This window comes from Tupaia chinensis, unplaced genomic scaffold (genome assembly GCF_000334495.1).
Source record: "Tupaia chinensis unplaced genomic scaffold, TupChi_1.0 Scaffold000047_1, whole genome shotgun sequence".
Classification (NCBI taxonomy): Eukaryota; Metazoa; Chordata; class Mammalia; order Scandentia; family Tupaiidae; genus Tupaia; species Tupaia belangeri.
The window spans coordinates 7896728-7909968 of NW_006159505.1; the positions used below are offsets into that span (position 1 = coordinate 7896728).

Here is a 13241-nt window from a genome sequence, read left to right on the forward strand (position 1 = left end):
AATTGGCTGACGCGGAAGAGCATCCTTTAACCAGACCCCAGACTCTAAAGCTTCAGAACACAGAAAATAAAAGCTGTGATGAACGTGGGGAATACCATGAGCTGTTATGGGCTGTTGGACCAGGTCTGAGGCTGCCCTTTTTCTGCTTCCCTCTTTCCTTCTTTACTGCTAGGTTGGAATCTGGCATGGCAGAAAGTGAGGCCCCCCCTTGGGGCTGCCTGCTCACTCTTGCCACCAGGCAGGCAGAGGATCCTGAGCTGGAAGAGATGTGGAGTTGTGGAAACAGACTCCTGTGGTAGGTGCTTGGCTCTGCTGCCTCCAAGTGGCAGCTTCTGCTTTGCCCCTTAAAGCCTCAGTTTCCCACAGCTTATTGAAGCTTCTGTGGTATCACACATTACATGTGTAACTCAGCCCAGTGCAGAGCAAAGATGGCATGTGCTGGGTTTTATTACCACTGGGATCCTAGAGGTCACTAAAATAGCAAAGTCCGGCATGCTATAACACCCTTACGAGGGTGGTGAGGAAGCAGGACGGGCAGGATGGAAACCCCCCAGGGCCCATGGGCTTATCTCACGCTGGACACTGCAAGAGCAGGTGGGAGGATGTTTCAGACTTGAGATGATCCTGGGCTGTGGGAGCATGAGGCAATTTCATGAGAACAACATTAGACCAAAGTGGACTTTCAGGTTTGGAATTGGGTTGCATTTCTCCAGTTCCTGAGATGATGACACAACTGAGGAGGGAGCTTGGCCTCACACAGCAAAAACACACGGCCCAGCAAAACGGCAATGGACGAGCATCCAAAGGCGTGGTGGGCGTCCTCCTGGGTCAAGAACTGCTAGGCCATGTCCTCACAGATGTAGGCATGGGGCCCAAATAGCACTCCCCACGGACCCGAGGGGGACGGACTCAGTTACACAGGCTTCCTGGAATGTCTGGCTACTTCAGCAGGGACCTGCCTGTTCCTGAGAACTCTGTCCTGGCCAGAGCAGCCCAAGGGGTCCTGGGGCCCTGAGATGGGTGGGTCAGATGGGCACTGCTCTGGCTCTGGGGCCAGGCCTTCTTTGGACCATGAGCCACCTCCCCTTTCTAGCCTGACCCTGAGATAGATGGGACTGAGGCCTGGCTTTGCTGAGGTCCCAGTAATGGGCTGCCTTTGAGTGAACAGGCCTTGAGTCATGCAGGGTGAGGTCTGGGGCCAAGGCTGGGTGGGATCCATAGATGGGCCCTCATGACTCTGGGGATAGAAGAGGTGCAGGCAGGGTAGGAGCAGGTGGAAAGTCAGGCCTGGCTTTAGAACCTGAGAGCTCAGCTCTTGGCATGGAGGATGGTCCATCTGGTCCTTGTGTCCCAAGGTCTCTCACACCACAGGTCTGGCGTCAAAGCAGGCAGCTCTGAGGCCAACAGGACACCCCAACAGGCACCTCAGCCATCCAGTGACATATCTGAGTCACATCCATGAGGGGATGGGGTGGAGTCGGGCCCAGCTTGCATAGAGACCTCAAAGGAGGCTACATTTCTGGGTCTCTTTGGAGACTTCTCCTAACCCCCTGGATACTGAAGGTGGGCTCTCTGAGGGGCAATGAGTACTCTGAGGATCCCTGGTCATCTGCATGCCTATGCAGTAAGGGGGTCTGGGGCAGGCAGAGGACCAGAAGCAGCCTGTGTGGGGCCCAGGGTGGAGGATGTGGGGGTGGGAGAGTGTCTAGGCAGGCATTTTCTGGCTCTGCCACCTTCTTTGTGGTCTTGAGCAGTTGTACCTCTGAGCCTCAGTGTGTTCAACTGTAAAATGGGAATACTTTCCCACATTATTAAAAGTTTCCCCTGGGACTTTGGAGGTTGGGGTGTCCATATTGGGGTAAATGACCATAGGGTGAATCTGTGCTTTTCCTCCTGATTCTTTTCTGGTCTGGGGGAAATTTATGTTCAGGGTCCAAAAGCAGAATTTATGGACAGACCACTTCCCTTTCTGTTCTCATTTCTCCAAACTGGATCATTGAAGCTGACAACTGTGTCCTGGAGGTGGAGAGAGAGAGCACGCATGCTTGGCTCTTGAGCACAATTGGGAGGGGTCAGGCCCTTGTAGGGGGCTATAAGGAGCTCCTGAAGAGGTGGACATAGCCCCTGGGCCTCCCTGCATCTTGGAACCCCTGGGCCCAGGCCTGCCAGGGATGTGTGAGAGCCTCAGCACAACCCAAGTGGGTGTGAGGGGGGCGGAGCCTGGTTCTAGGATGCTGAGTAGGCATCTGTGACTCTCACCCAGACTTGGGAGGGACAAGCTCAGTCATAGCCAAGATCAAATATCCTTCCATCTCGAGGCATGGAGGCTGGAAGTCAGAATTATGTTCACTTACAGAAAGCAAAGAAAATGCTTCTCAGACACACCGTAGCCTTTGGATCAGACTCACCCCGTGGACTTGGATATGGAATGTCAGTGACAATAAAATTGACAAACATTTCAATCAGGACTTCTGAAACGCTGGACACAATTCAAATAATTTTGCATGCATTAACTCATTAAGTTCTCATTTCACGATCAGGAAGCAGAGGCATAGGGAGGTTGAGCAACGTAGCAGGGATGGCAGGCTGGGCTCGGCCCAGGCTGGTGGGCTCTAAACTCTCTGCTCTTAACAATTGCAGCCGTGAACCAGTGCTCCTGAGTGGGTGAACCGCTTGATTCATCTCTGTGCCCACAGCCCGGGACTCACGGACACTCAGCAACCTGTGGCAGAGTAAAGCCCAGGTTGCTTTCCTAAAGGGACCTTCCTACGGAGCACCTGCCCAGGAGAGAGCCAGCCAGCTGCTGCTACTAGCTAGGCGTGCAGGGAGCTGTCCAGGTGCTGAAGGTCTGTGCTCTGTCCTGAGCAACTGGCTGCAGGTTTTTGGTGGGGCTGTTCTGGCTGTGGGTGGGACCAAATGCATATTCCTGGGCCTCCTCCCTGGATATCTGGTCCACCGGTCTGGGGATGCTGGAGCTTGCTTTTCCCATAGACTCCCAGGTGAGCTTCATGCACAGTGAGTGAAGATTCACTTTTGAGACGTGACCCAGGTCATCAGCAGAGAGGTCTATGCACTCAGTGACCTCTCTTCTTACCAGGGTACCTCACCTTAACGTCAGGGCACACTAGTAAGCAGCAGGTTTCCTGGAGTTCTGGGTGAGGCCCAAGTCTCACAGCCTTCAACAATGGGGCTGATGATCAACAGCAGCCCATTTAAAGTTCTCTGAGCCCCTACATTTCCTGTGCTATAAGGAAACATTAAACATGAAAGATCGTCAGCATCCATGCTGGGGTGGTGGTTAGAAAGTTTCTGATTGGTGTGGAGCCTTGTGATGAGATACGAGTGACTTTATGACATTACCATATTTTCCTGCTTAACTCGATGGTTACATAGCTGGCCTCTACCCCGGAGGCTGCCGGTCACTTTGGTCAGAATGTGTAGGGGGAATGAGCTTGGCTGGCCCTGAAACATGTCTTCCAGAGAGTTCATGCCCAGACAGAATAGCAGGAGCTAGGTGAGCCCTGATTTGGGAGCTGTCTGTGCAGCTGGCCCCAGTGGCTGTGATGAGGGGCTCCCAAAGCTTAGGTGTCCTCTCCATCAGGCAGGATGTGTCTGTCTCTGTGTAACTGAGGCTTCCTTGGGTGATTCAGTGGGGTGCTCAGCTCACGCACCTCGACCCAGGGGCTTGATTGGCTCACTGTCCCCAGCAGGAGTCGGGCGGACTCTGCTCTCTCATCTGTGGTGTGTGAGACTAGCCACCAAGGGCTCCCTGAACTTCTCGTTATCCCATGCCTAAGCAAGGCTTCCATTTTAGGGTAATTTTAGCCTCCACAGAGGTGACCTGGGGAACTGAACCCCGTGTTCTCTGGCAGAATGCACCAGCAGCTCTGAGGCTGATGGGGTGGTTGGGGATGGAGTGGCAGGAGGAGGTCTAGGTCTGCCCCATTTCTTCCCTTGGTCACCTCATTGTTATAGAGTGGGGGTGGTTACAGAAGCAGCTGTCCAGAGTTTCTGTGTATGACAACCACCTGGGGAGGTTTCTTCAAAACCATATTCCTGCACCTCCTTCCTGGAGATCTGGCCCATCCATTTGGAGATGCTGAGAGCCTGTGTTGCCAGCAGCCCCCAGGGGAGCCTCATGCACAGGGATCGAGGCTTGCACTGCTGAGACCGCATGGCCCAGGTCATTGTCAAAGGCTTGCTGACCCAGCCTCTGATCACATGGGCTGGAGCTGTGTTGGGACCTCCAGGGCTCAGGCAATTATGTCCACGAGGCCCCTATGAGAGGTCTCCCTCCCAGGACCCAGCTCGGCCTCATCCCCCAGCGCCCGCTGGAGGACCAGCCGGAGGGGCTCGCGCATCCTGCGACCCCGGGTGCTGCCAAGGCAGAAGTAGATGACGGGCTTGGCCGCGCTGTGCATGCCGGCCATGAGGAAGCTGAAGTGGTAGAAGTAGTGGGGGATGTGCCAGTGCAGGTTCCGGGACAGCCAATAGATGCCGAAGGGCAGTCCACAGAAGAGGAAGAGGAGGACAGCGAGGAGGATGAGGGCAGGGAAGCCCCGGGGCTGGTGCCGCTGTGGGCCACGCTCCAAGCGCAGCAGCAGGAGCAAGCTGGCCCCACCCATGGCGCAACACAGGACAGCTAGCAGGGCCCCTGCCACCAGCCACAGCGTCCTGCACAGGTGGCGGCTGGGCTCCCCGAAGAACTGGGTGCAGGCGCCACTGAGCAGCAGGTGCAGCAGCAGGCACAGCGCCCAGGTGAGAGCGCACACACAGGTGGTCAGGTGGCGTGGGCGGCGGCACAGGTACCAGGCGGGAAAGAAGGTAGCTAGGCACTGCTCCACGCTGACGGCCGCCAGGAGGCTCAGGCCCACGATGTAGCAGAAGAACCTCAGTGTGGCCAGGCTGGTCTGGATAAAGCTTGGGAAGTCCAGCTGGCCACGCAGCAAGTCAGGGATGACGGCCACCATGTGGCAGCTGAGGAAGATGAGGTCGGCGCAGGCCACGTCCAGGAGGTAGATGGCAAAGGGGTTCCTGTAGACATTGGAGCTGAGCTGCCAGAGGACTGCTCCGTTCCCCAGCAGCCCGCCCAGGCTGAGGAGCTCAGTGAGGGACAGGATGATGAGGTTGAATGTCACATCTTCCTGGATGGCATCGGGAGACACCATGTGCTGTCCGGCTTCTCCAGACTCCATTGCTGACAAAGTGCGAGATCAGGTGGGAGCCCCGGGAGGGCTAAATTTCTTCCACTCTTTTTTCCCTTTCTCCAAATACTCCTGCAATCACAATGACAACTGAGTTTGGGGCTCAGGATTCTGCCCTCCCACATCCGAGGAGACAGGATGGTCAAGGTCAGGGTGGGTGACGGGACCGGTGAGGCCCATGGAAGGAGGCTCCTCTCCCATTTCCATCCTTGGTTGTTGACCTGAGTCTCTTTTTAGGGCACTCGCCAGGAAGCCTCTGTCAGTGCTCAGGAAGCCCCAGTCTCAGAGGCTGCTGAGGGTGGAGGCTCTGAGTGCTTTCAGCGAGGCCTGGATCCTGCAGACCTGGGGGGCGAGGGATGGGACCAGGGGGAGAAAGGAAGGAAGGCTAAGACCCCTGGGGCTCCCTGTTGCAAGTGATGTCTTGTGTTTTCTGTTTGTTTGTTTAGGGTTTTGCCATAGTGTGTGTGCGCTTGCTGAAGACCAACAGAGAGACAGATGTCTTGTTTTAAATGGAGAGGCTGCAGGGATGCACTGTGTGGTGTGACCGCAGAGGGACCACTCCCAGCAGTGGGCGGGTTGTGTTTTCGTCATCTTAAAGCAACTCTTAACTCTTTCAGGCCTTGCCTGACTTTCGCTGTGTGGCTCTTGCCAGAGAGCTCTGAGTCTTGAGCCTTCCAGCTTGGCTTAGCATGTGGAAACCTGCCTCCCCCCCTTGCCATGGCCCTATAGCACCCCAACAGTACTCTAACCTTCTTAGAGGCACTGGGGAGGCCCCATCCTTCTCAACTGCCCCTCACCCTCCCCTACAGACAGAAGAGGGGCTTGACTGATGGCGAGGCCAGGAGAGGGCCTTGGGCCTCTTGCTGTCTGCTGCCCTCTAGGCAGTTGGCTCATGGGGACAGGGCCTGGTGCTGAAGGGGGGGGGTGCAGTTGTCAGCTTGACTGCAAGGGCACTCGCCAGGAAGCCTCTGTCAGTGCTCAGGAAGCCCCAGTCTCAGAGGCTGCTGAGGGTGGAGGCTCTGAGTGCTTTCAGCGAGGCCTGGATCCTGCAGACCTGGGGGGCGAGGGATGGGACCAGGGGGAGAAAGGAAGGAAGGCTAAGACCCCTGGGGCTCCCTGTTGCAAGTGATGTCTTGTGTTTTCTGTTTGTTTGTTTAGGGTTTTGCCATAGTGTGTGTGCGCTTGCTGAAGACCAACAGAGAGACAGATGTCTTGTTTTAAATGGAGAGGCTGCAGGGATGCACTGTGTGGTGTGACCGCAGAGGGACCACTCCCAGCAGTGGGCGGGTTGTGTTTTCGTCATCTTAAAGCAACTCTTAACTCTTTCAGGCCTTGCCTGACTTTCGCTGTGTGGCTCTTGCCAGAGAGCTCTGAGTCTTGAGCCTTCCAGCTTGGCTTAGCATGTGGAAACCTGCCTCCCCCCCTTGCCATGGCCCTATAGCACCCCAACAGTACTCTAACCTTCTTAGAGGCACTGGGGAGGCCCCATCCTTCTCAACTGCCCCTCACCCTCCCCTACAGACAGAAGAGGGGCTTGACTGATGGCGAGGCCAGGAGAGGGCCTTGGGCCTCTTGCTGTCTGCTGCCCTCTAGGCAGTTGGCTCATGGGGACAGGGCCTGGTGCTGAAGGGGGGGGTGCAGTTGTCAGCTTGACTGCACACATAGGGGGCCTCTTAACTCTTTCAAATCTGGGAGGAAGCATACATCCTAGGACCACCCAGTGCCAGGAGCAGGAGACTCCTCTGAGGTTACCTGTTCCTGTCCTGCCACTTGAGGTCAACCAGTCCCATCATGTGTCCCTGAGCACTCAGGGACAGATTCTCTTTGTGGAGATGGGATGGCTCAAATTGGGGCTGACATCTGGGTGTCTCCCTCTTACCTTGGTGGTGGCTGGTCCTCTTATTTCCTGGGAGGGGCTGGGAGAGTGGGGTGAGGGTGGATGATGGAGGTTACAGAGCAGACATCCCCATGGCTGGTGTTAGTGGCTCCCTCCTACCTCAAGGTGGTGCTCAGAGCTCCTGTTTTCCCCTTCAGGGACAGGGAGCTCTAACAGCAGTGCAGGAGGGTGAGCTTGGCCCAAGATGCTGGAGGTGGAGCTGGCCCCGGGAAGGTGCTGGTCACCCTGTGGGGCCTGGTCACCTTCTCTGTTCAGAGCCTCAGCTCACTGCTGTTTCCTATTTGAGGGGAGAAAACAACAGACTGAGGCCATCCCTGCCTCAGCAGAGCAGAGGTCCCTATCCTGCCCCTGAGGAAGCCGACGACTGTCTGTGGTCCAGGCTGGCTCCCTCAGCCTATGTGGCCCATTAGGGAGCCCCAGGTGGAGATGAAGGGATTTTCCCCCTGTGGGCCCAGGAAGGCAGGGTGCAGTGGGTGATGGAGGGGATGGGAATACCTCGCCTGTGCCAGACCCAGTCTGGAGAGACCCCAAGTGGGCTGATGTGGTAGGGATGGGGACAGATGCTCTCCCACTGAGGAAAGCCTGGTGGTCCAACACTCAGGCCTGGAGACAAGAAAGATGAGATTTCGGGTGCCTTACATGCATCCACACTGTGTCCCCATCCTAGTCATGCAGTTGCCCACCATGGAGGAAGCTCTGGCCCCAAAGCAGTAAGGGGCTTTCTCCAGCTCTGTGGCCCTGATCTGGCATGGCTGGTCTCTCTCCCCTCCCAAGAGACAGCTTCTTTGCTCACCTCTACTCCCTAAGGATCCTGCAAGGATACAAGGGACGACCACAACCACCAGGACAGGGGCCGAGGAGGACACGGACCCTGTGTTTGCCAGGCAGAGAGCCTAGAGTGGTGGAAGGATATGGAGGGAAGATGGGGAGCACATGAAAGAGAAAGAAATGAAGAGAGAGAAGCAGGGAAAGGAAGAGAGGGGAGGCCGTGTGCAGACAGACAAGGGCAGGATCCAGGACCGACTGAGCCCTGCCCTTAGGGTCAGCGATGTGGAGGGCAAGGTGCAGCCAGGCCCAGCTGGTGTTGTCTCTCCCTGCAACCCTGGAGCAGTGTGGGGTGGGGACACAGGAGGGTGCTCTGCCTGGGGTGGGCTTTGGGCACCCTGGCCCTGGCTCTGCTCCCTGCTGTGGACAGTCAGGACTGATGAGCCATGAGCTGGCCCAGGAGCAGGGCCTGGGTGTGGCCTAAAGGAGAGGCCCCCGTGCTGTCTCCTTGACCCTCCTTCAGACTCGGCCAGCTTTCCCCTCCCACCGTGAAACACATCAATGCTGAGGGAAATGGGGAGACTTGGATCAGAGCCTCCAGTAGGGGAGCCATCATTCCTCTAGCAGGGGAGCATCCCCTGTTGGAGTCAGCCTCGAGCTGGGTGCTGGAACAGCCCAGGTCAGAGGGTGGAGGACGGAGCCGGCATCAGAGTACTGCCTGTTCCCAGCCCTCTCTCCCGTCTGGCTGGCAGAAGAGCTCCAACACCCAGAAAATGCCAAAGCCCCTAGCTGGTCCCAGAACCCCCCACCCCACATGCACACGTCTGCTGCTCACCGTTCTGGGTGGAGGATCCAGCTGGGTTCTGCCCGCTCTGGCCTGGGTGCTCGGAGCTGTTCTAGTTGGGCCCGAGGGCTCCAGCCCCCAGAGCTTCTGGGTGTTTTCTGCTTAGTGTCTACCAGCTCCCGGGAGTCACATGGTGTCCGGTTAGGATGGGGCCAGTCAGGAAGGAGACTCTCTGGGGACTCTTTCTCCTCTACTCGGCTCCTGCCCAGGCATGGGCAGCAAGACAGACCCAGACCCTCCCTGCAGCCTTCCAGGCAGGCCTGGCAAGCAGAGGAAACCACGAGATCTCTGGGTGGAGCCAGGCCAAGCTGTGACCTCACCGGCACTCCCGGCTCAGACACCAACCCCCTTAGGGCCCTTTAGGGACCACTTCTCTCTATCGATGATGCAGAGGAGTCAGCCAGGTACCAAGCTACCAGTGGGACTTGTCCTTGCAATGAAAATGTGTCTGCTCTTGCAAAGAGGAGAATCTCCCAGCCTGAGCTCTTCAGGCAGCCAAAGGTGGGCATGCCAGGAGGAGGGGAGAGGATGAGGAGAAGCAGTGTCCTCTCACCCAGTTTCTTATTTACAGGGACAGAGGGATGGCTGGTGTCGAGGAGATGCCCCACATATCAGGCCAAGGAGAATCGAACTCATACAGCAGTACCCTCCTTAATAATGCCTTGTGAATTCAGTGATGTTTACTTGTTTCAAAACAAGAAGAAAATTTTCAAACTCTATGTCACCCTCTAGTGTCCTGCCATAGGAGAGACACAGCTGATACACAAAGGGAAACAAAACAAGTTCATCTGTTGACCCTCCAAGAGTCTAGGTCCTACCAGCTCTTTCCTCATCTTTGTATCTGTTTGTTTATTTTTTGGAGTGGTTTTTGCTATAGGGTGCGTGCACTCACCAGAAAGACAGAGAGACAGAGATACAGAAAAGCGAGAAATCACCCCCCAGGGGAGATGGTCACGCCACAATCCCTTCTCCTCCATTCTCCTCTCAGGATCTTGGGCATGCACGCACACGTGCCTGGCGTGAGTGTAAGTCAAATTTTCAAACTCTATGTCACCCTCTAGTGTCCTGCCATAGGAGAGACACAGCTGATACACAAAGGGAAACAAAACAAGTTCATCTGTTGACCCTCCAAGAGTCTAGGTCCTACCAGCTCTTTCCTCATCTTTGTATCTGTTTGTTTATTTTTTGGAGTGGTTTTTGCTATAGGGTGCGTGCACTCACCAGAAAGACAGAGAGACAGAGATACAGAAAAGCGAGAAATCACCCCCCAGGGGAGATGGTCACGCCACAATCCCTTCTCCTCCATTCTCCTCTCAGGATCTTGGGCATGTACGCACATGCGCCCGACATGAGTTTAAGCCACCAGGTCCGGGACTCAAATTGTGTTCGGCTACATGGGAGTCCAGTGACCTAGCCATTACGCTGACTACTGGTCCCCTTCATCTTTGTATTTAAAAAGTATCCATTCTACAGAAAAGCTGTAAGACTAGCACAAGATTTGCCAAATGTTGACATTTTTCACATTTGTGCTCTCAAACTAAGCATAAGCTTCAAAAAGTTCATGGAAAATGAGATTAAATTATGAGTTTATCTTGGTGCAAAATACTGAAATCCATGTATAGTGTTTTCACAATATACATTTCCATGGACTTTTTGAAGACCCTCCTTGTAACTTTATATGTATTTTTCTTTACTTATAATAGAGTACATGCACATGAGAGAGAGAGATAGAGAGAGAGAGATATGAACACTCTCCTTTACTTATAATAGAGTACATGCACATGAGAGGGAGAGAGAGAGAGATATGAACACTCTCTGCAGGGTCTGGTCACACCTCGATCCTCTGGTCCATTGGATCCTGAGCACCTGAGGTGTTTTGGGCTGACTGGGGCACAGCTTTGAACTGTTGCCATGTGGGATCCGGCTTCTCTTGAGCAATTGCTTCACTACAGAGAAAGCCCCCCGTCTTTCTTTTGCTGAGTCTTGTAAGCACAAGTTTCTGCCTTGTGGCATTTTGTCTTCAGATACTTCTATGGGCATCACTAAGAGTCTTGGCATCCTCCTTCACAATCAAAGATATTGGTCAGGCTTAGGAAGTTTAACACGGATGCACTACTGTTCTCTGATACACTGTTCCTCCATTTGTCCAGATTTTGTTGTTCTGTACCAAACCCACACTTTTTAAAAAAGAATTCTTTAATTTAATTTTATTCATTGTCATTATTTTTTAAATTTTGCCAGAGAGAGAGAAAGTAAGAGAAAATAAACTGCCGGGTCCAGGACTTGAACCATCATCAGCCATGTGGGAGTTCAACACCTTAACCACCATATTACTTGCCAACCCAAAACCTTCCCTGTCTTATGGGAGGCTTTGTTGAACTTTGAGCTGGGGCTCTGGATATTTGAATGCCTCTCTAGGTTTGGAAAGTTTTCTTCCAGGATTTCATGGAATAGATTATCAATGCCCTGATTAGTTTCTTCATTTTCTGGGATACTGATTATCTGGATATTTGGGTGTCTAATGGTATCTAGTAATACTACTATATTATTCTCATTTTTTTGGAGTTATTTTATCAGTCTTTTTGGTGAATTTTTCGAGGTCAGAGGTTCTATCTTCTACATCTGAGTTTAGATCTTCTGCACTTCTAATACTTTCAAGGGAGGTTTTGATTTGCTATATTGCAGCCTTCACCTCTAACAGCTCTGTTTGATTCTTTTTTTAAACAATTATTTTATTTTTATTTATTCATTCATTCATTTTTTTTTTAAATTTTTGACCAGAGAGAGACAGAGGTTGAGAGTGAGAGAGAGAGGAAGTGAGAAAGCAAGTCACCAGATTCAGGACTCGAACCCTGGTTGGCCATGTGGGAGTGTCCAGCGCCTTAATCACCACGCCACCTGCTGTTCCCTGTTTGACTCTTTTTTATGGTGTACATTTCCTCTTTCAAATTGTGGAAGAACTTTCTCACCTCCTATAACTCATTGTCTCTTTCTCCTACATTTTCTGGAGTTTGTTGTCTTTCTGCTCTGGCATCTCTGTTAGCTTTGTCATTATAAATATCCTAAATTCTTTATCTGATATTTCCACGAGTTCCATTGTACTATCTGTGGATGATGAAGGGCTGTTCTTTCCCCTTGGGGGAGAGATATTTTCTTGATTTCCCATATAAATTGTGGCTCAGTGGTGGTGCTTTCTGGTCATCTGCTGGATTACATGTTACTTCCTACCTTCTTGGAGTTAATTCTGAGTGTTAGAGGTGTGCAAAAAGAGATGACCTGCGATTTTTCTGCAGCTCCATTTCCCCTATCTTCACCAAGCAATCTGCACTGGCTTTATGCTGGGTGTTGGGCCACAAGGAGGGATTTGGGGCAGAAGCTTTTTCCTGGGGCAGAGCCATGCCCATCTCAGATGCATATGGATTCCGACTTTTTGCTGGGTGTTGGGCTGAGCTGGGGCTCTGCAAATCACACTGGGCTTAGCCAACTGCTCCCTGTGAGGCTCTGCCAATAGGAGGTGCTAGAGAAGTACGCAGGGCTGGAGGGGAGCTCTTTGCAAGTTTGATCTCATTTTTCTGTTCTCACCTCAGCTTCCTCTCACTGTCATTGTTGCCCTCTCTCCCCTTGACCTTCTTCACCTGGTAGCCACAGATGACTCCAGGTTGCAGTGTTTCCAGCCCTTGAAAAATCAGCTCCGTTGTCTCCCTTTTGAAACACAGGCTGTGAGCTAGCTGGATTCATTCCTCGAGGTCTGAGTTGCGCTTCTGTGATACCCCCCACAACGTCTAAATATTAATAGTTCTAACCTCTTCCTGCTTCTTGAGTCCTCGGCGTGGTCAGTCTTCTTGCCGTTGGGTGGTGGTAACTTCTTGCAGTTGCTACTTCTCTCATACCCTAGTCTTCATGCTTTTTTGATTCTTCAATATTTAATGAGCAATTTTTTAATTCGTCTTATCAAAATTACATGTAGCTTTTGTCTCCTGACTGTCCCTGCTGATATTGAAATTGGTCTCAGAAAGGTCCCAGGAGAAATGTAGTAATTCAGGCTTGGTTTTGTTGTGTCCTTGGCCTTGACCATAGTGCTGAGTTTCTTGTCAATGTTAAGTGGATGGTAGTAACCTGTGCCATGCCGCAGCATCATCGTTCATCAGATGAGCACTTGTGATGGATTAGGATGGAAATAAGTATCTTGGGAGGCATTTGACTGCTGAATTTGATCGTTAGGGCAGTCATGAGGACAATGAGGATCATGGCATGGGTTGGCTTCTTCTGAGTGCTCTGGAGTTTGCAGAAAGAAAATGATGATTCATACCCCTGGCAATAATGGAGCAATAGCAGCTGCAATTACCCTCCCATGACAGCCATGTAGAAAACCAACACACTGATCATAGACTTGGACAACAGGTAGGACCGAGATCCCTGAGACAGCCATAACTGATAAGGTAGGTCTACACTCACAGCCTGCCTTCTGTGTAGAGGGGCTTTTTAGACTGTAGCACAGGGTGGAGGAACCAGAGACCTCAGCAAATTACAC

At 52.8% G+C, this 13241-nt stretch overlaps 1 protein-coding gene and 1 long non-coding RNA gene across 6 annotated transcripts in view; one reads left to right on the forward strand and one right to left on the reverse strand.

The window, feature by feature from the left end:
* Positions 1 to 13241, forward strand: part of LOC102491912 (uncharacterized) — a 40402-nt gene that overhangs the window by 3430 nt on the left and 23731 nt on the right. The window lies entirely within an intron of this gene.
* MRGPRE (MAS related GPR family member E) lies at positions 2423 to 8951 on the reverse strand. 2 transcript variants are annotated; one of them, XM_006141092.2, is made up of 3 exons: positions 8702 to 8951; positions 7201 to 7378; positions 2423 to 5276 (listed from the first exon to the last, which is right to left on the reverse strand). In XM_006141092.2, exon 3 carries the CDS (start codon positions 5193 to 5195, stop codon positions 4254 to 4256), a length of 942 nt encoding a protein of 313 aa, XP_006141154.1. In that variant the 5' UTR covers positions 5196 to 5276; positions 7201 to 7378; positions 8702 to 8951; the 3' UTR covers positions 2423 to 4253. The 2 variants fall into 2 exon arrangements, with proteins under 2 accessions (XP_006141154.1, XP_006141153.1); XM_006141091.2 differs by having other exon boundaries at positions 7084 to 7378.

Bases quoted from the DNA above. Each gene is read 5' to 3' on its own strand.
- MRGPRE (XM_006141092.2), bottom strand. From the start codon at position 5,195: ATGGAGTCTGGAGAAGCCGGACAGCACATGGTGTCTCCCGATGCCATC.